Source organism: Bubalus kerabau, chromosome 9 (assembly GCF_029407905.1).
Source record: "Bubalus kerabau isolate K-KA32 ecotype Philippines breed swamp buffalo chromosome 9, PCC_UOA_SB_1v2, whole genome shotgun sequence".
NCBI classification, from domain to species: domain Eukaryota; kingdom Metazoa; phylum Chordata; class Mammalia; order Artiodactyla; family Bovidae; genus Bubalus; species Bubalus kerabau.
The window spans coordinates 82,338,634-82,358,079 of record NC_073632.1 but is presented as its reverse complement, the minus strand read 5'-3'; the positions used below and the strand labels follow the sequence as shown (position 1 = coordinate 82,358,079).

At 34.7% G+C, this 19,446-nt stretch overlaps 1 protein-coding gene across 9 annotated transcripts in view; it reads left to right on the top strand.

Annotated features, from left to right (window-relative positions):
- The window catches only part of BCLAF1 (BCL2 associated transcription factor 1), a 32,831-nt gene extending 18,692 nt beyond the window's left edge, over positions 1-14,139 (top strand). For 4 of the 9 annotated variants that reach the window (XM_055535710.1, XM_055535714.1, XM_055535709.1 and 1 more), the window contains exons 8-13: positions 155-239; positions 2,632-2,807; positions 3,927-4,107; positions 5,184-5,330; positions 11,164-11,376; positions 11,538-14,139. In XM_055535710.1, the coding sequence (XP_055391685.1) occupies positions 155-239; positions 2,632-2,807; positions 3,927-4,107; positions 5,184-5,330; positions 11,164-11,376; positions 11,538-11,543 (808 nt within the window). In that variant the 3' untranslated portion in view covers positions 11,544-14,139. Of the gene's footprint in view, positions 1-154; positions 240-2,631; positions 2,808-2,940; positions 3,103-3,926; positions 4,108-5,183; positions 5,331-11,163; positions 11,377-11,537 lie in introns of those variants that run through there. The other 5 variants (XM_055535712.1, XM_055535716.1, XM_055535711.1 and 2 more) reach the window with 2 other exon arrangements.
- The last annotated feature ends 5,307 nt before the right edge of the window (positions 14,140-19,446 follow it).

Below are 19,446 nucleotides of genomic sequence, written 5' to 3'. Positions count from 1 at the left end.
TTAGGAATTAGATTAATAATCTTGCTATACTAAATTTAGTCAACTGGGAGAGAAAAAACTGTCTGGTATTCCCTTTACAAAAATGGACAAATTTTAGGAATTTGTAGAATCATAAAATTAATGTGACTACAAATAGACTTTATTTTACATTAAGGAGAATTGACATCTCTCCAAGTGCCCTGAGGAAGCATACCCGTTTAGCAGGGGAAGAGAGAGTTTTTAAAGAAGAAAATCAAAAGGTATGTTTTGAATGCACTTTTTCTTTCCCAAGTTAACTTCTGGTTCGTTAATGCTGTTGTTCTAATAAGCAGTTTGTCTAGGCAAAATGTTTATAGACATCATCTATTTATAACTTGTAAATAGATATATTTATATATATATATATATCTGTGTTAGTGTGTATGTAGTGTTTCTTCCTAGAAAAAAATTAAGCTCACCCTTTACTATAAGTTAAACTAAGAATAATTAATTTAAATGCTAATGAAAGAAAAAAAGTATTTCTAAGAAAAAGGCAAAGAATCAGTGAGTAGACAGGAAAATTATAATAGGAAAGATACACATTATATAAAGGTTTCTGTTAGAGGTGAAATGGATGATCCAGAATAAATATTCCTTGATTTATGTGTGCCTAAATTAATATCTTTAGGTTCTTCAAAGAGAGAATAAGAAGTAATCGCCATGCTACTGGGTATTTTTGATCTGGACTAAGAAATAAGCATTCTAAGAACTGGTTTACAAATGAACACTTGGAATAAAAACTGTTACTATTGGAGTATTTGTAGATTTGGGGGAAGAAAGCTTTTAAACTTGAGAAAGGAGTCTGAATGACTGGCATTGGGGTCGGGGGACTTTTAAGAATGGGATTCAGTCATTAAGGGGACTCTGTTTAATTGACAATTTGATATTTCCTAGGTAGATTAGTCTATATGACAGGCCATAGCATTCTAGTTGAAATGTCGAGCAAGGTTAAAAGGGAGCAACTGTCTGTTGTAATGAGAAGGTTAGGGACTTGGAACGGGTATTACTTGGTTCCAGTCGTGGCCATTACTGAGTACTATCTTGATAATAGGAATGTGATTAGCTTTTTGGATGTTGGTTTTCTGATAAGAAAAATGAGAATACATCTGTTTTGCAGAGTTGAATAATTGGACTGTTAAGATAACATTTGTACTTTATAACTAGAAACTATTACTAAGGCTTTCATTTATAAGCTTTTTAATTAGGCATGCTATTAATTTATTAAATAAGAAATTTAGAGCTTAGAAAGTGGTTTCTTTGCTTGGGGCACATTGATTTTGGTAAAGCAGATTCTGAGAAGTGAATGCTAATTTTGGCTTTTATTTTCAATGTCTTGGGTTCAATGTTGATAAATTTTGTTTTGCCCACAATTTAGTCTATTCTTGTACTCTGACAGAGTGAGTGTCTGTCTTCTCTCTTCATTATTCAGACCAGATTTTGATCTAGAGGAGAGAAAATTGTGATAACTAATGGAAGGATAAGAGGAAAAGACATTGCTTTTTATCCTTTATCTTCCTATCTGAATGAACAATTAACATACATGTAGTAGTGTGTAGTTACATATATAGTTTGGTGTTTACAAAGTACTTCCACCTATACTGTTACCCATGAGCTTGGCAATAAAGTTTTTGCTCTTGATTAGATTTTCTCATAACTGTGGGAGCAAATAGGTGAGTAGTTGATACCATTTGGACATATACTTCCAGTTTTAGGAATGTTTATGAACATTGTAGCTAGACTTCCCAGAGTAAGTACTTCGTATTGTTGAATACTAGCAAGGATGTCCACATTGCTTAGCATCTTACTGATGTATAATTTTTCTTCATTCCTAGATGCCTCTTTCCATCTTCCTAAATTATATAGTATTTGAAAAAGCAATGGAACAAGAAGGAGGTGAATTGTGACCCAGTTAAACTAATGTCCGTTGCAATACCTGAATTGAGAAAGGGCAGTATATGGCCCAGATACTGAGTACAGGATTGGGAATGAATCTTTCTGGCTTTGTTTCTACCCTTGTTCAACCTCAGTTGGTTTCATTAATCATATTATGTTTGCATGTTATGGAAAATACAGAATATTTAACTTTTAAAGTGATTTTTATTGGGTTGGTCAACTAATTTGGGAAGAACTTGATGATAATGAGGCTTAAATAATGAGAAACATTTACTTTAGGATCCCTAAACTTTACTGTCAGATGGCTATACCCACAACTGAGTATAATCTCTATCATTGTTAAAGTATATAAAAAGCTGTTTCAAAAGATGAGGGATAATTAACGAGGATGTACCGAGTGGAAAAATAATTATATCATTTTACCATATGAAAGTTTATTATGGATTGCTTTGAACAGAAACCTATGACATTTTGAAGACAATTAGCTTTTAATTACTTCTTCAGTCCTGTTGTACTTGTGTTCACAAGTGTTTAGTGAAAACAGCAAGTACGTTTTTAAACAAAAACTTAAGTATGGAAGTAGTATGTTACATTCATTCTTTTCTGCTACTAAAAATGCCAGCTTAGAAACTGGCAAAAAAAAAAATTGGTATTTTATATATTTCTTTTTTTTTCTGTATAGTTTCCCTGAAATCTGTATTTTACATCTGTCTTTTATAGGGAGATAAAAAATTAAGATGTGATTCTGCTGATCTTCGGCATGACATAGATCGTCGGAGAAAAGAAAGAAGTAAAGAACGGGGGGATTCCAAGGGCTCCAGGGAATCCAGTGGATCAAGAAAGCAGGAAAAAACTCCAAAAGATTACAAGGAATACAAATCTTACAAAGATGACAGGTAATTGTTAAAACTGTCGGAGTTAGGTTTTAGCTTCTAATTAGCCTTTAATAATTGTCAGCTTAATTGCTTTCAATTTTGACTGTGTAATCGAATGTTTAAATTTAAACAATTAAAATTATTTGTTTTACAGCAAAAATGTATTTGTCTTTTACACGGCTTATGGTGGATGAGGACAAAAACTTTGGAATAGCAAGCTAACACTGAAAAAAAAATGACAAATTAATGTGTCCTATTATCCAGGCTACATCAGGAGGTTGGACTTCAATGCAGTGCATTTCTAGAAACAGTTTGTGTAAGAACTTTGGTTCGTTATGCTTGATTCCGCACTTTTTCAACTCATAACACCCAGAGTACAAGAATTTTAAACTGATATCTAGTGGTTTAACATGGGAGAGATGGGGGGAGGAAGGACTAGTTTTTTTGAAATAGCAATGTGTATTAGGCTTTCAAAGTAATGTTTCCATGGATACTGTTAGAAGTGGTAAGAGTTATCGCAGGTATGACCTTTTCGGGTATTGCAGTAGAACCATGTATTGATCATGATAGAGTCAAGTAAATATTAGGAATACTAAGTATCATAGATAATCGTTTTTCTTGCTGTTCATTAGGTGAATGGTGGTAATTTTACTCGTGTTTTTTAATTTATAATTAATTTTAATTTACTGGTATTTATAATGTCATATGCCTTTTATTTCAATAACGGAGTTATGGCCCAATCTGTATCAACTGTTTTCACCTAGGGTTGTACAAACTGCAGTCATTTTGAAACATGGCCTTAAGGACATTCATACTTTTTCCTACTCTTCCCTTCCTTTCCTTAAAAAAAAAATGTTAAAAGTGTTGAACTGAACTTTATATTCTTGACGTTTCCAGACTGCTAGTTTCTAACTGGCAGGTCATAGCATGTTTTCCAGTAGTGATATAAAACAAATATTGGAGGAGAATGGAAACAGACTATGTCAAAGTTGAACACCCAATCATTTTAGTTTCATGATAATTTTAATAGGGGATAGTTTCTTTGACTTGAAAAATATCCCTCTTATTGTAAGATACAGCAGGGTCGGTCTTAATCTTTTTTTAAAATAGCACATTTTTCTTGTTTCTTTTATTTTTCAGTAAACATAAAAGTAGAGAGCAAGATCATTCTCGATCTTCATCCTCTTCAGCATCACCTTCTTCTCCTAGTTCTCGAGAAGAAAAGGAGAGTAAGAAGGAAAGAGAAGAAGAATTTAAAACTCACCATGAACTGAAAGAATACTCAGGCTTTGCAGGAGTTAGCCGACCACGAGGAACCTTTGTAAGTAATAAAATTATTTTCTGTCTTTGATAGAACTTTACTTTAGAGCACTGTACATAAGGAAAGTAAGATACCTGATGATTTAGTCATTGTTGTGTGAGCCGTTACTCCTGTAGCCTTTAAAATGGTATTTGATATATCTTTATTAAGAAATGCTATTTGCAAAGGAGAGTGAGGAGGAGCTGGAGCTGGGGTGATAACCTCCTTTGTATAGAAAGTAAAAAATACATGTTTTTGCCTGATTTTGAAAATATGCCATTTTGAGATTTAGAAGCATCTGTATAACTTATTAACTTTGGAATCAATAACTGTACATAGTGCTTAGAGACCCAAGAGTCAAGGAAAGTTAATGATTTAGATCCATTTCTTTAATCACTTTTTTATTAATAAGAACATGTCTTGAAACAAAAAAATCCATTTGTATTAACAACTATTTTCATTTTTGCCTATTCAGGTTCTTTTTTATACGTGTGTCAGTCATAGAAATTACATGACTTTTTATCCTACCTAGTATATATATTATTATTCCCATGTTTCCATAAATTCTTATAATTGTAAATTTAATGACTTCATAGTAGTGCATCTTCTTGACTCTTTAATTTCTAGGTTCAGATTTCTAACTTGAGCTAGTATCCAGTTAGTTGTTAGTAGGGTTTATTAATTAGATTATTTGGGAAAGAGAAGAGCTTTGCCCATATGGTGATAGGTGTAGTTAACACTTAGGACTCCTGTGTAATTCAAAGAAATTAGACAACTCTTTTGGCTAGTAAAAGGGAAAAAACCAACTTCTTAAAGTTTAAACTATTTAAAAATTTTAGTTCAGGCCATGAAAGAAAGTGCAGTGTTCTGACAACTTAGGTTGACTATGCATTTCTTCTTAACATATTCAGCTTTCAATAGGCAGAATTTTTTCCCTCCTTACTAGTATAAAATGGCCACCCTTTCCATCCTCAGTGGCTGTGAAGTTGAGATTTAGGGAAGAAATTAGGGAATGTTTTTTGTTACTGCAGTAAAATTAGAGTTTGCATGTAACTTAATACCTTTTGATTTCATTACTAAACAACTTTGTTAATCAGTTTCGAATTAGAGGCAGAGGAAGAGCCAGAGGAGTTTTTGCTGGGACAAATACTGGTCCAAACAACTCAAATACTACTTTTCAAAAGAGACCGAAGGAAGAGGAATGGGATCCAGAATATACCCCAAAGAGCAAGAAGTACTTCTTGGTGGGTGTTAGAAATCTCTGTTTATTTGGTTTGCATTAATTTTCAAAGCATACTGGGTGAATACATTTGAGTACAGGCATCCACTACTATGAGAAGTTTTTACTATAATATAGGAAACTTTTAAAATAAATCATTACCCAGATGATTTGAAGTTTTGAACATGTGGGTCCCTTTAGTCCTGTTTATACCTTATTGATATTACCTATGGACTGGTCAGGGTAAAGTAAAAATATACCTGATTTGATACTCACATTCAGAGAAGAACATTAAACTACTTCATATCTGTCTATAAGACGGTAAAGTTAAGAAGGTAAATCACTAAGATTTCCCTTTCATCACTGCAGCTGTTTGTTTAATTGAAAGACAAGGAGAAGAATTCTTCCACAGCGCATGTAATTAAGGTTTTCAGGAGGTTGTTAACTTTTATTGGAGTAAAAGGAAGGTGAGAACTTACATTATGGAAAAATTGCTAGGTACACATTAGTTTGATGCTTCCTTGTGATGCTCTTCTCTCTGAAGTAGTTTGTAAGGGAGGAAGCTAGAGGAGGTGGGTCCTGAAAGATTCTCTAAGTAATGATGGAAATTTTTTGCACTTTGGCATGGGAGAAGAGGGTTTATCTTCCTTTACAGAAACTTAAGGAAATACCAAAACTATTAACCGAATATCCATTTTTGTCATAACTTTTCAGGGAAGTCACATTTTAGAGATTATTTCTGAAGACTAGTTGTTTTGTTGAAGCAAGGAGGAAAGTAGTGCTGAGTTTTTAGAAAAGTTTCTTTCATTTGACTTTCTATGAGTGTATTTGAATAAAGCTGAATGTCCCAGCCATCTGCCATGGTAGACTATATAGCTGTATTCTGAACTAGATATATATTTTGGTTGAAGAATGGGCATTGTAGTTGTTTCAGAAATTAATTTCCATTTGCCTCTTTTTTGGAGTACTTTAATGACCAAGAGTCTGGAAAAGTTAAATTTTTACAGAGTGCATTATGCATAATGTTTCCACAGTCTATGCTCCTTTGAGGAGAAATTTATGCTTGACTTGACAATTTCTGGAAAGTGAAAGGTGTTTCACTGAGTTACAGAAAGTTTAAAAGATACATTTCATTTTTAATATAGGAATTTATGAATTAATACACTGCTGTTTATGCTATGGATGGAAAGATACGTAGGATTTCAATTCTTGGTTTAAGAGACTGGTAATGGAGAACATTCTAAATACATACTGTGGATGTCCTCCCGAGGAAGAGTGGATTATTGCAAAGGAGATACTGATTAAGAGTGACTTTGTAGAGGAGTTTGGATTGAATCTTAAGCTTAAAAGATGAGCAGGTGTGCTGTAAAAAAGCAGGAGTGAAACATCCTAATATAGAGAACTCCAGTACTCACATGGCTAGATGACTGGTATAAATTCGGGAAAATTAAGAAGCTGGAGCCAAATTGTGGAAGACAGTAATACTTGAGTAAATTTGGATGTTAAGCAGAGTTTGGAAAACGTGGCTGTGACAAACAAATCTGAGAAATAATTGAGTGTTTAAGGGACTAGTTTTGAAAAATGTGAAAGCCACATTTATGAAGGCTTATTCAGGGACCCTCTAGTTTGGTGTTGGTAGTGAGAAGAAAGGATATTGCAAGCACAGGGAATACAGAGGAAAGCAGCTCATTTGAGGTGAAGGTTAAGTTCTGTTATGGAAGTGCCCAAGACATAATAAGTGGAAATGTGCAGTAGGTAGTTGCTAATGCAGATCTAGAGAGAAAAAAACCTAGGTGCCATCATACAGTCATAGAACCACAGTAATATCACCCAGTCAGGAGAGAAGAGATTAAAAGGCCAACCTTTCAAAGGTTTGAATGAGGAGCAAGTGCTTGTAAAAATGCCAGACAGTAAAACAAGTGTAAAAGCACAGAAAGTTAAGGAAATGAGAGGTGAACAAGTTAAATAATTGTTTGAGAGGTGAACAAGTTAAATAATTGTTTAACACTTTAAACATTTTACAAATATTTAATTTGGTGGCTCAGAGGGTAAAGAATCTGTCTGCAGTTCATGAGACCCCAGTTTGATCCCTGGGTTGGGAAGATTCCCTGGAGAAGGGAATGACCCACTCAGTATTCTTGCCTGAAGAGTCCCATGGACGAAGAAGCCTGGTGGGCTACAGTCCATGGGGTTGCAAAGACACCACTGAGTGACTAACACTTTCACTTTTCTATGACATTCTTTCTAGTATCATAGTTTTTGTCTTAAATTCGGACATAATTATTTTTGATTAGCATATAATTAGGCTTTAGTTACACTAATCAAGATGAGTGTTATTTAACATTCTACATGTTGCTATTCTGGACTGTATTTTAAACTCTTCATTTCTGTATAAGACAAACATGTGCATTTGTCACAGGCTAGTGCTCACTAGAAGTAAAATTGATGTCACATTTCTTCTTATATATAAATCAGTTCCCCAAATTAATTATTTTGGTTGTTAATTAATGAGCCATTGGAATGACAGCTTTTGTTTCTACATGTGTATTTATGGATAGTCTGTAAAGGTATTTTTCAGTGATGAGACTAGAAATACAAAAATTTTTTTAAATTCAGAATGAATGAAGTTGAAAGCTATAGATTCCTCTAGGTTTTTTTCAGAATAATTAATAAGTATGGACATTCTGTCCATAGTAATGAAACATTTAATACTTAGTAATAATAATGGATAACATTTACTGAGCATTTTGTTTGGCACCATTCTTAGTGTTTTGAACTGAGAGTGAAAGTTGCTCAGTTTATTTTCATGCTTGTAAAGTCATTTTGAGGTAGGACCATTATTCAGTTTCTATAGATGAAAAACACAGAGGTACAGAGATTGAGCAGCTTGACCAAAGGTACTACTCAGCCAGAAAGAGTGGGGTTAGGATTTGAACCCATGCCTTGGGGTCCAAAGGTTCTTAACAGCATGTATCATTTTTCCTCCAGTACTTGGTAACAGTTATTGCATTCTTATCTGAAATTTCCCTTCTCTAAACTTTGAGTTATGCAAAGATAAGATAATGTTTTCAATAATAAATATTTCAGGAAACATAGTAGTCTTTAGAACCCGAGATTCTCTGGAGGGATTGAGAGTATTTGTAAAGAGTTTGACCATATGGGAAAGTACTGAAATGGGTAAGTTCCCCATGTTACTGTCATCTGAGGAAGAGAAAATTCCTTGTGGGGACAGAGATTTGGATTGGAGCTTTAGTAAATTAACTCTTTTGAAACTCGATCATTCTGTAGAGAAGAGAAGACAATTCAGAAGATTTTGGTTCTAATATGGCCTCCTTTGTTAACATTTTTTTTCAAACTGGAATTTTCCTTTAATAATTTTACTTATTTTTGACTATTCTGTGTCTTCACTGCTGTTCATGCTTTTTCTCTAGTTGTGATGTTCAGACTTTTCATTGCAGTGGCTTCTCTTGTTGCAGACCACAGTTTCTAGGGCCTGTGAGCTCAGTGGATGTGGTTTCTGGGCTCTACTGCACAGGCTTACTAGTTGTGATGCACGAGCTTAGTTGGCCATGACACTTGGGATCATCCTGAATTGGGGATCAAACCTGTGTCTCCTGCATTGGCTCTTTACTATTGAGCCACCAGGGAAGGCCTCCGTTAACATATTTTTGATTATATATTATAAATATCTCATATCCCCTTTATCTTCTGTAAAGTAGTTAATGTTATTTAGTCTACAGTAAGACTGAAATCTTGCATATAAGAATTTGAGGATTGCTTTAGGGACTTCCCTGGTGGTCCATTGTTAAGACTCTGTGCCTCCACTGTAGAGGGCATGGGTTCCATCCCTGATCAGGGAACCAGTATTCTGCATGCCACTTGTCCAAAAAAGGAAAAGAACTAGTATGCTTAGCATTAAAGTGTCACTTCGGTAGCTGTTGGGATATCCTTTGAGAAACAAAGGATATGTTGTGATGATGTAGCTGTTTAGTTTCAGATTATTGTATAAGATGATTGTATAGTTAAAAGTAATTGCTAGTCTAACTCGAGTGTCTAGCTTTGTTACTGCTTTTCCTGTTTTAGCTCTTGGCTACCTCATTTAGTAGTCATTTACTGTTACCATGATTGCTGGGAAGCTTACTCTGAGGATGATGAGCATAAGGGGCATTGGAAAAGACTGGCTCTGTGGCTTTGGGCAAGTTACTCAGTTTCTCTGTTCCTCGATTTCTTTATTCCTAAAGTGGAGTTAGTATTTTACAGTTGTTGTGAGGATTAGATGAGTAAGTATATAGAAAATGCTGAGACCAGTGCCTCATCCTTAGAAATAAGCACCATGTAAGCAATATTATCACCACCTTTGATTGAGTGCCTGTCTGTCAGGCACTGGGCTGGGCACTTTTTACAAATCATTTGTGTTCCTTTAAGACTGTCTTCGTTTTTTTTTTAATGAGGAAGTAAAGTTCACTCAGTTTCTGTTAAGATTTAAATCCATACCTCTTGCTTCAAAACCCATTTGCTTCTTCCTACAAATTCATGGAATACTGTGTAAACACCACAAACGAAAAGCATAAATTCTATAGAGTTGTGATAACAAAAAGGAGCTTGAAATTACATCATTGTATGTACGTATTATTTTGAGGGGCAGACTATCTTAAAATAGTTTATTTGGGGTTTACAGTTACACTTTGACATACTGGAATGGTACATTTTTGATAGTTCCTAAGTTCATTCTTTGGTCCTCTCACTGGTTTGATAAAGCTAGATTATTAGAAAAGAAATTGGTGAGGGCTCTTTCACACTGTCTGTTAATTACATGTGTGAACTTTTTAAGTCAGGTAGGAGGGTGAGCTGTATTATGTGAATATGCACAAAGGCACATTCTTTGTTTTGAAAAGGTGCTTAGTTATGTATTATTTTTTAAAAGTTTAGTGACTTTGGGACAGTTGGTCAGTATCAGTACTCCATAAGTTAGGCAGCTATATTTGTATTATACCTGTTGTCTCATAAAGGGGCATCATTCCCATTTTTTGTAGGTACAAACTTAAAAAGTTTGTTTGAGATGGGCAGCAGTTACATTACAGGAGAACTTCTCATATTTTGTTTTGTTCTTTGGGATGTAATACTCATCTACTTGTACACAAAGCCAAGTACTTTTCACTTTTTCAGATTGTTTTGGTTAATGGAATAATTTGTAATTTGGGGAACAATCTATTTGGATGCAGTTAATAAAAAATTAAAGTTGGGATGTAATAGCTGCAGCATTTTAGGTTAGTGGACAAGAAATAAGTTGAGGTATTACCCTGGGATCATGCCATCCTGATTTGGCTTGTGCCCTTGCCAAGAAGATTAATAGGTAATACACATTAATTTAGATTTATCTCAGTAGAATTTTTAAAAGTCTGTATCTGTATGTAAAAGATACTTCTTACCACCTATTTTATTTACTAAATGTTATTGATAATTTTGTAATGACATTTTTATACTTTTTTATGTATTTGTGATGGGTAATTTTTTGGGGAAAATATCAGTTACATTATCTCATTTATGCATAGTAGATTGAAATAATGGAAAGCAGAACAATAAAAATTTTGATAATTGGCAGTAATTTAGCAGTTGAGATTCTTCAGAAAACTGTCTGGGCAGCTCTCAAATGCTTGGGTTACTAAGCATGTAATTATTTACTTTCATGATGCAGCATGTTTTTGTTGAAAAGTTCAGTTTTATTGGTTTTGTGTATTTTAGAACAGTACCCACCTAATATACCCAATTTTCAGAAGATTTATACAATAACACGATTGGGGATGTAATCATATTCCTTACAAGAAAGACATTTCTTTCTTTGTTTAACCTTTCTGTAGCATGATGACAGAGATGATGGTGTGGATTATTGGGCCAAAAGAGGAAGAGGTCGTGGTACTTTCCAACGTGGCAGAGGGCGCTTTAACTTCAAAAAGTCGGGTAGCAGTCCAAAGTGGACTCATGACAAATACCAGGGGGACGGGATTGTTGAAGATGAAGAAGAGACCATGGAAAATAATGAAGAAAAGAAGGACAGACGCAAAGAAGAAAAGGTAGAAATTTTCAACTTGTTAGTGGTTCTGATATGTTCTTTTGTGTGAATTTCTTGGGCCAGTTAGTTATTTGATTTTTAGATACAGTGATTATTTTGAATTATTTCACTCTTCATATCTTTGCTAATCTTTATTTTCTTTCTCTCTCTCTTTTTTTTTAGGAATAGGAAATCTGAAGTAAGATTGCAACAGAGAACAGAACTTGCACCCACCATTTTTTTTTACATGATTTTTGTTTTCAAATAAGAATGTAAGCATTTTACTTAAATTTTACTGTTTGCAAGTAGTCTAGAGAAATTTTGTTTTGAATCTTCAAATATCTTGAAAAATAGTAGACTGTATGTTGAAAATTGTACTGAAATAAAGTAGAAAATTGTTACGTACCATATTTGTAACTATCAACTTTTAAAAAAATATATACTTTTACTGTTTTTGTTACATGCATTGTAATTCTGCTTTGTCTATAAGATATGGTCAAGTACAGCTCTGTGAAAGTTCTGATTCTCTCCCCTCCCTGTTTGTGTTAATGTTTATTCTGAAGTAAACGTTAGCTCTACATACAAATCCCTGAAGAGGAATTGTCTATAGAGACCACACTAATTATTTTAACTGTATACATCTGTTTAACATTCTCCTTAATTCACACACACTACATTGTAGGGTGACTAATTTTTGAAGTGTACCATGGAAAAAGTTGTTATTTTGGTAAACTAAGCTAATTTAACATCTCATCAAATGTTTAAGATGCTAAAAGAAGCTTTGCCAACAGCTCAAAAGTACTAGCTGTTAAAAGTTAAATTGGAAAGTATGAAAAAAACATTTTTTTCTTAAACTGAAAGCAAGCAGTGGGCTATAAAAAATATTTTTAGGAGCCTTTACCATTTGCATTCAAAATTCAATGTTCTCTGTTTTCTTTGAAAGTTTGAGTCATGGTCTTAGATATCAGTTCTTTGAGAGAGGAATCTGGTTTGTAATAATACAAACAAAACCCCCATTCCTACTGAACGTCTTACTTAAAAAAGAAAAACAGAACAAAGCCTGTAATTCTGATATTGGTATGGTTATTCTGCAGAATAGCTTGATAATGTTAAAAAGATGTGTACCTGACGTCATATCTCACATACTTATTTGAGCTTTTAGACAGCTGAATCACTAGTTCATAGTCTAACTATAAGGAATAATAGGCAAACAGAATATACTGCTCATTAGTAGTATTTTAAGAAACTTGTTTTCCAAATGTCACCAATAAAAAGATTTGACAGGAAGTTTGTCACAGCATTGATCTACCTTGTTTTTTTTTTTTCTCCACTATTTCTGTTTCAGTTTGTAAAATGGGTTTTTCTTTTTCTTTCCAAGGGTTCTGTTCTTCAGGAAGATAATCTTTCAAATGTGAATTGCCTTTATGTTTATGATGAAATCTCTTAGAAGGAATGAATATCGGAAATAGTAAAATTTCAGTGCTAAGTCTGCTCTGTGAGCATAATATAAAAGTAGTCAAATTCATTTTGTTAATTCAGCAACTGAATTAGTTGTATTTGTTTGCATTAAAAGATAATGATTATTGTGTTAGTGTAAACAAGCATTTTAAGTGTATGGCTCGCTCATGCTCACTGATGATTTAGGATGCTTCTGGCACCTTGATTGCAGTCAGAGGCATTTACCTAACAGCTATATGAGGGGAAAAATAGAAAAACAAAACTCAACAAATGTGATGTTCATGGCCCTAAGATCCTTAAGCATTGCATGATTTCTCTTACTTTGTTTTTCTGAAATTGAGCAGAAAGGAAACACTAAAAACAAATATATGTTGCATTAATCAGGACATAACTAATATTCTCATAGTCAGCATAGCACGTAATTACCTGCTAAAGCAACATGGATTTGATCTCCAACACAGGAATATTTTCACGTCCATTTTATTTTATACAAGTAAATTTAGCTTTTATTTTAACTATTATTTGGTTAGATACTGAATCTCTGTACATGACTATAAATGTGGAGTTTTGCTTTTCCACATAAGAGAAGTGGAAAGGGGACTTTACTGAGAAATTATTTAATAGGGAGTAGGAATAAAGCTACCTAAGGCCTATCAGCAGGTTACAAGTTCAAGTGCATTGCTTTAACCCACATGTACTCATATTTGGTTACTTGTATTAAAATTGAGGGGAAGAGTATCCTATTAGAATATAGTGGGAAAGGGGGATTGTGAAAACACTTCAATAGAATGCCATTGTGGCTGTTATCTTTGTTTTAGAGCCAAGCATATAAAGAAGCCTGTCTTTAAACCACAATTCAACGCTATACTTCATGACATGTTATAAAAGCTGAATGGTTGCTCTTGGTAAGGATATTTGTTTACAAGTGCCAGAAAATAGTAGCTGTTTGATAACCTGCATTAATAGATTTCCTTTTGCCTACAGAAGGAAAATAAAAATAACCAAAGGATATTTCTAGAAAGGATTAAGAAAGCTGTTTAAGAAGGCCATGACTCAGTCCTTAGCTGTATACACTTTTCAACATCTTAGAAATTTTAATATAAAAAGCATAATTTGTTTTTCCTATTGCAGCCTACTTTTGGGAATTACTATTTTTCCCTTTTGTCACAGTTAAAATCAAGTGTTGGGAATTCAGTTACAATTTGAGTAAAAATATACCCAATAAGAATGAATGTAGATGGCTAAACGATTCTTACTCAGTGTGATGTATAATGCAACAGGGACCCTTGTAAATTGTCATATGCCAATAAAATGTCATAAGTGGTAATAGCTGTTGTTTGTTTACCTGATTTTGAGACTATGTCTGTGTCTGTGCTATACAGCTAATGTCAGTGGTTTATGTCTAATTTTAGGATACCAGCTCATCTGTTTAGTTACTAGTATGATGGGGCTTTTGGGGAGATGAGTAAATATTCTATAAAACTGTTCAAATTCACATCTATTTTTTTCTTTTTTCCTCTGAAAACATGGGAAATGTTACAGTGGTGATTGTAAGCCATTTGTTAACACAGCAATTCCAGATTCTAATCTAGCCCTCCTGTTCATGTGTCATATAAGAGCTGTCAGCTATAAATTATGATGGAGACAGCAGCATTACTTCTGTTTCTAAAAATGTAGTAGTTATTAACTAAAAAGTGGTTTTTTGTTTTTTTTTTTGTAACTTAGTCTTTATTCACTTTGAGTTAGAACTGGTGTAATTCTTAACTTCACTTAACCCTTTTGTAAGTTACTTGAAATATAAAGTGACCATTCTGTAAATTTAAACAAGAATGTTCACAGAAATTTGTGTGCTAAGGTAACATTTTGATTATTAACAAATGTTACTCCTTTCTCTGTATGTTTAACTACACTGGATAATTTTAACATGTATCAGCTACCTGCATAAAAGTATGCCATCTTATTTATTAAGGACTTATTTTCATAAGATAGTTGTTTTTTTTTTCGTTTTTGACCGCAGCGTGAGGGAATCTTAGTTCCCTGACCAGGGATTGAACCTGTGCTCCCTGCGGTGGGGGAGAGGAGCCCTAACCACTGGACGGCCAGGAAATTCCTCTCTTTGACTTTTCAGCTGGAATCTCTGGGATATACTTTGTTCCATGTGGAATGATATTCCTTTCACATTCAGAACAAGAAGTACAGAGACCTGTCTGAATTTGTAACTTGCTTAAATAGGGAAGGAAGGTGGAGAAATTAACTTCACCTGGTTTCAATCTATATAAGTAGTAGATTGTGATTGATCCTTTGACAAAATTTTAGAATATTATCTGTTAAATAACATCTTGGGTTCTCAAAATATGGTTGAAATCATTATTTATAAATGTGAGTGTCAAGGGTCTAATTGTTCAGTTTATTGAGGTGGATGTTAAAAATTTGAAATCTATGTTAATGAAGTTTAAAGTGAAAATTTTATTTTGGAATCCAGGAATATATAGAAATAACTGTATTCCATTGTTTGACTTGAGAGCTTTAGTAGAGATTGTGTAAATTTATGAACTGGACTCAAGTTTCAGAATCATTCAGTAATGATTAGTGTCAGTTATGCAAATGAATCCAAAGTTGTACATTGTGTGCTAGTTCTCTTTATTGTTGTGTTACCTCCTCACATGTTAGTTTCTTCAAAAATGGATCCCAGTGGTTAAAAAAAAGGACAGGCGTTAGGGTAGCACTTTCCTGTGGCTACTAGGAGAAAAATTTCTAAATAATGTGTCTTAATTATAATGATCTGTATGTAAGATATTTTTCTCAAGGACGTTTTAGGTGTTTGACAACAGTGAACTGATTTGCAGTGCTTTTAAAGTGCAGAAAAGATGATTCTTGAAAGTAGAAAACGATAAATGGTTTTAATACTATTCTAAGAATTGGAATCAGATTTTTCTTAGTAATCTCTTAGGGTTGCCCAGCTTCTTGATTGAATAATAACAAGCCCCAAAAGTAGATGATATGTTTAAAATATGTAACCAAGAAAAACCTACTGTATAGCATAGGGAAGAACTGTGCTCAATATTCTGTAATAGCTTAAATGGGAAAAGATTTGTAAAAGATACATGTATAACTGAGCCACTTGGCTGTATACCTGAAACTAACACAACATTGTAAATCAACTGTAGTCCAATATAAAAAACCCTTCCCACAAATGCCACCCCATAAAATAAATTGGGACAAGCAAAAAAATGATAGTAAGTACACCAAACACTTACGTGAAGAAAGGATGTACATTCACAGTATGAAGTCTGTATTTGACAATGATAACTTCTTGGTACTGTCATAGTAATTGCAAATTCCATGGCTTGTGGAAAGCCATGTAAAATTACCACTTTCACCCTCCAGAATGGTGGTTTACTTGCAGTCTTACTTAGTCCTTGATTGTGGGAGGTCATAATTTTTCTGGCTTATTTGTACTAGAAAAGGAAACTTGTTGGCTGTGCCACACAACTTGCAGAGTCTTAGTTCCCTAAGCAGGGATTGAGCCTGGGCCCTGACAATGAAAGCGTCAAATCCTAACCACTGGACACTTGGGGAATTCCCTAGAAACTTAATTTCTAGGGTAATTCTGAGGCTGCTGTGAGGGAAATGTTAAATGCACTTGGAGTTTTTTTGAAAGCAGTTGAATATCACCACCAAGTAAGAGTCATAAAACAATACTTGAAATACATAATTTAGAGACTTCTTTAGTGGTCCAGAGGTTAAGAATCCGCCTTGCAATGCAGGGACACAGATTTGATAGCTAGTTGGGGAACCAAGATTCCACATGCCACATATGAACTGAGCCTACGTGCCTAAACTGCTCAATACAGGGCCCACAACTAGAGTGTCCCCTCACCACAGTGAAAGATCTTGTATGATGCAACTAATACCTGAGGCAACCAAACATAATATTTTAAAAACAGAATTTCACTGGTTGATGTCAGTATACAGTGATTTTATGTTTCCATTTGGTGATGATACTTAACTTTAAAAGTCAACGTGTGGCTCTTTGCACCCTTGTGATAACTGGTAAAGATGCTCATAACATTTACCTCAGGTACTGCAGCAGTCTTCTAATTTGGAAACTTGACCTTTAAATTTCACCTTTTAATTGCCATCAGTGAAATGTTTTTCAGTTGGAAAAAATTTTTAAATTTGATTTCTTGTTGCCTAAATCTTAGTTAGGATGAACTACAGGAATTTTCCTCTGAGCTGTGGTTTGTTTGTTTGTTTGTTTGTTTGTTTTTAAATCCTTTGCCTTATCCTACTCCTTGTTCATTTACCTATCTTAAAATCTTGCATCGTAGCAAAAAATAAAAAAATTGCTCTTGTCCTCATTCTTTCAGGCTGGCAACTCATTCTGCTTATGTGTCATGCTTTGCTAGAATAAATGTTTAACAATTAGCATTATGTGTTGTGTAGGACATACATACTGTGGACAGGCCATTACCTACTTGGTAGAATGTTAACATTGTACCCTGCCACATTACTTAAGGTAATTACAATAATTGGAGTTCTCCTAATCACCTAAAATTGAGGTTTGTGTCAGAAGACTAATGGGGTTTCTAACTGGGCTGTCACAAGATTAAGTACCTAGCTTTCTAGCCTTTGTTCAAACCAGCCCTCAACCTCCATTTATTCACTGGGGAAGTATTCTTAACATTGGGTTTGAAGTTGAATCAAAATTTCTTGCTCTTGAGAATACAGTACCTAGTGTGATGATTAACAATAATGTATTATTAATGATTCTGAAAAAAATTAGATAATAAAACCAAAGGTGATAAGGTTATCTCATTAACCTGCAAGTAGTGGAATAGGGACACATCACCAACCTGCCTGGTACTGATACCTGTGTGAGTAAAAGTAAGAGCTGGGTAGCATCTGACAGGCTGGAAAAGGAGATTCTCAAATGAGCCTACTAAAACTGGGGCCTTGTCCTCTCCATTAGTGAGCACAAGGTACCCACAGTAAGTACGGAGAGACTGGAGGACTTGACCTCAGTGAACTCTTCAAGTAGACCTGTCAAGACAAGACTCCCTTTTAAGGACAGGACCCCACAGTGAGGAAAGGACTGAAAGGAATCTTAATGAGCAGAGTAGAGACAGGAGATGAAAAGGGCCTAGATTGAACTGGGAGAGGGGAACACAGCCAGGAAGATCTTAAAAAGCATGCCACCATATTTTCAAACACCACTAAAAAATGACAGAAAAGATTTACTGAATCCTGCATCATTCTCAAAGTTCAGGACAGTAGTTTCACTTAAAGGTAATAGGAAAATAATGTCATATCGCATAGAAGATTATCAAGATGTATGTATGACTGTTTTAGTACACATAACATGGAGGAAGGATCTCTGAAAAGTTAGAGGAAAGTTGTCAGCAAGGCATTCATGGAAGATGTACCATTTGACCTGGGGCCATCTTGCACTTGGATCAGTTGAGTTCTATTAATAGTGCATGCTGAAGGAGGTGTGTTAGTACTACTGTTTTCCTTCTCATGCTTTCAAGGGATATTTTGCCTTTTGACCCTGTTGTCTGCTGTTTAATATCAGATTGGAAAGAGAAAGTTATAAGATCATGATGTATTTGTGAAGGCAAAAGGGAAGGATAAGGAAGCTGAGAAAATTTAATGTAGGGTCACTGATCCATATGTTTTCTTTTACACTTGTCCAGCAGCCCTTTCCTGCTCCTTTCATCCTTATCTAGCTTATACTACTGGGCCTGTGACTATAAGCACTATTGTTCTGCCAGTTTCTTAGTGTCAAATCATTCTTGGTGTCTGTTTTCTCTTACATATATAGAATTATTTTATTCAACAAACTCTTAATTGAATGCTCATCAAATATACCAGGTATTCCTCTAAAATGATGGAGATACAGCATGGGTCAAGACAGAGTTCCTGTTCTGGAGTTTAGTTTGGCGTAGGTGGAGCATAAATACTACATGATCTGAGTACTGTAAAGAAAAATAAGTCATGGAAAGACAGTGGAGACGTGCTATTTATGTGGTGTTCAGAGAAACCTCAGGTCTCCACTAGAATTTAAGTTCCAGGAGGGTAAGGATCTTAGCTGCCTTGCTAATTGCGTTCTCGTTGTCAGAATGATGCCTTGCACATAGTAGACATCCAGTGTTAGCTGAATGAATACATGCTGTGGACACAGAGAAATTTGTTGAAAAATTCTCCCACTTAAAAATTGTGTTGGTCAGCAGGAGAGACAGTTGATCTTAAATTATTATGTCACTCCAGTGCATTTCTTGCTGAAATATGAAAAGCAGGAGCTGTAGTTTCTTATGAAGCCCAGTAACTTCAGATCAGAACTAAAAACTGAGATATCAACTGCCAGGACTTGGTCATTGCTTAACCGTCGTCAGCTAGGCCAGGTCAGCATCCGGCTCATATTTGATAGCCTAGATAACCTGGAGTATTTCATGAATGCTGCAGATTTCTCGATGACAGTGTTTAGCACCTGCTAGTCCCAATGGCACCCCACTCCAGTACTCTTGCCTGGGAAATCCCATGGATGGAGGAGCCTAGTAGGCTGCAGTCCATGGGGTCACCAAGAGTCGGACACGACTGAGCGACTTCACTTTCACTTTTCACTCTCATGCAT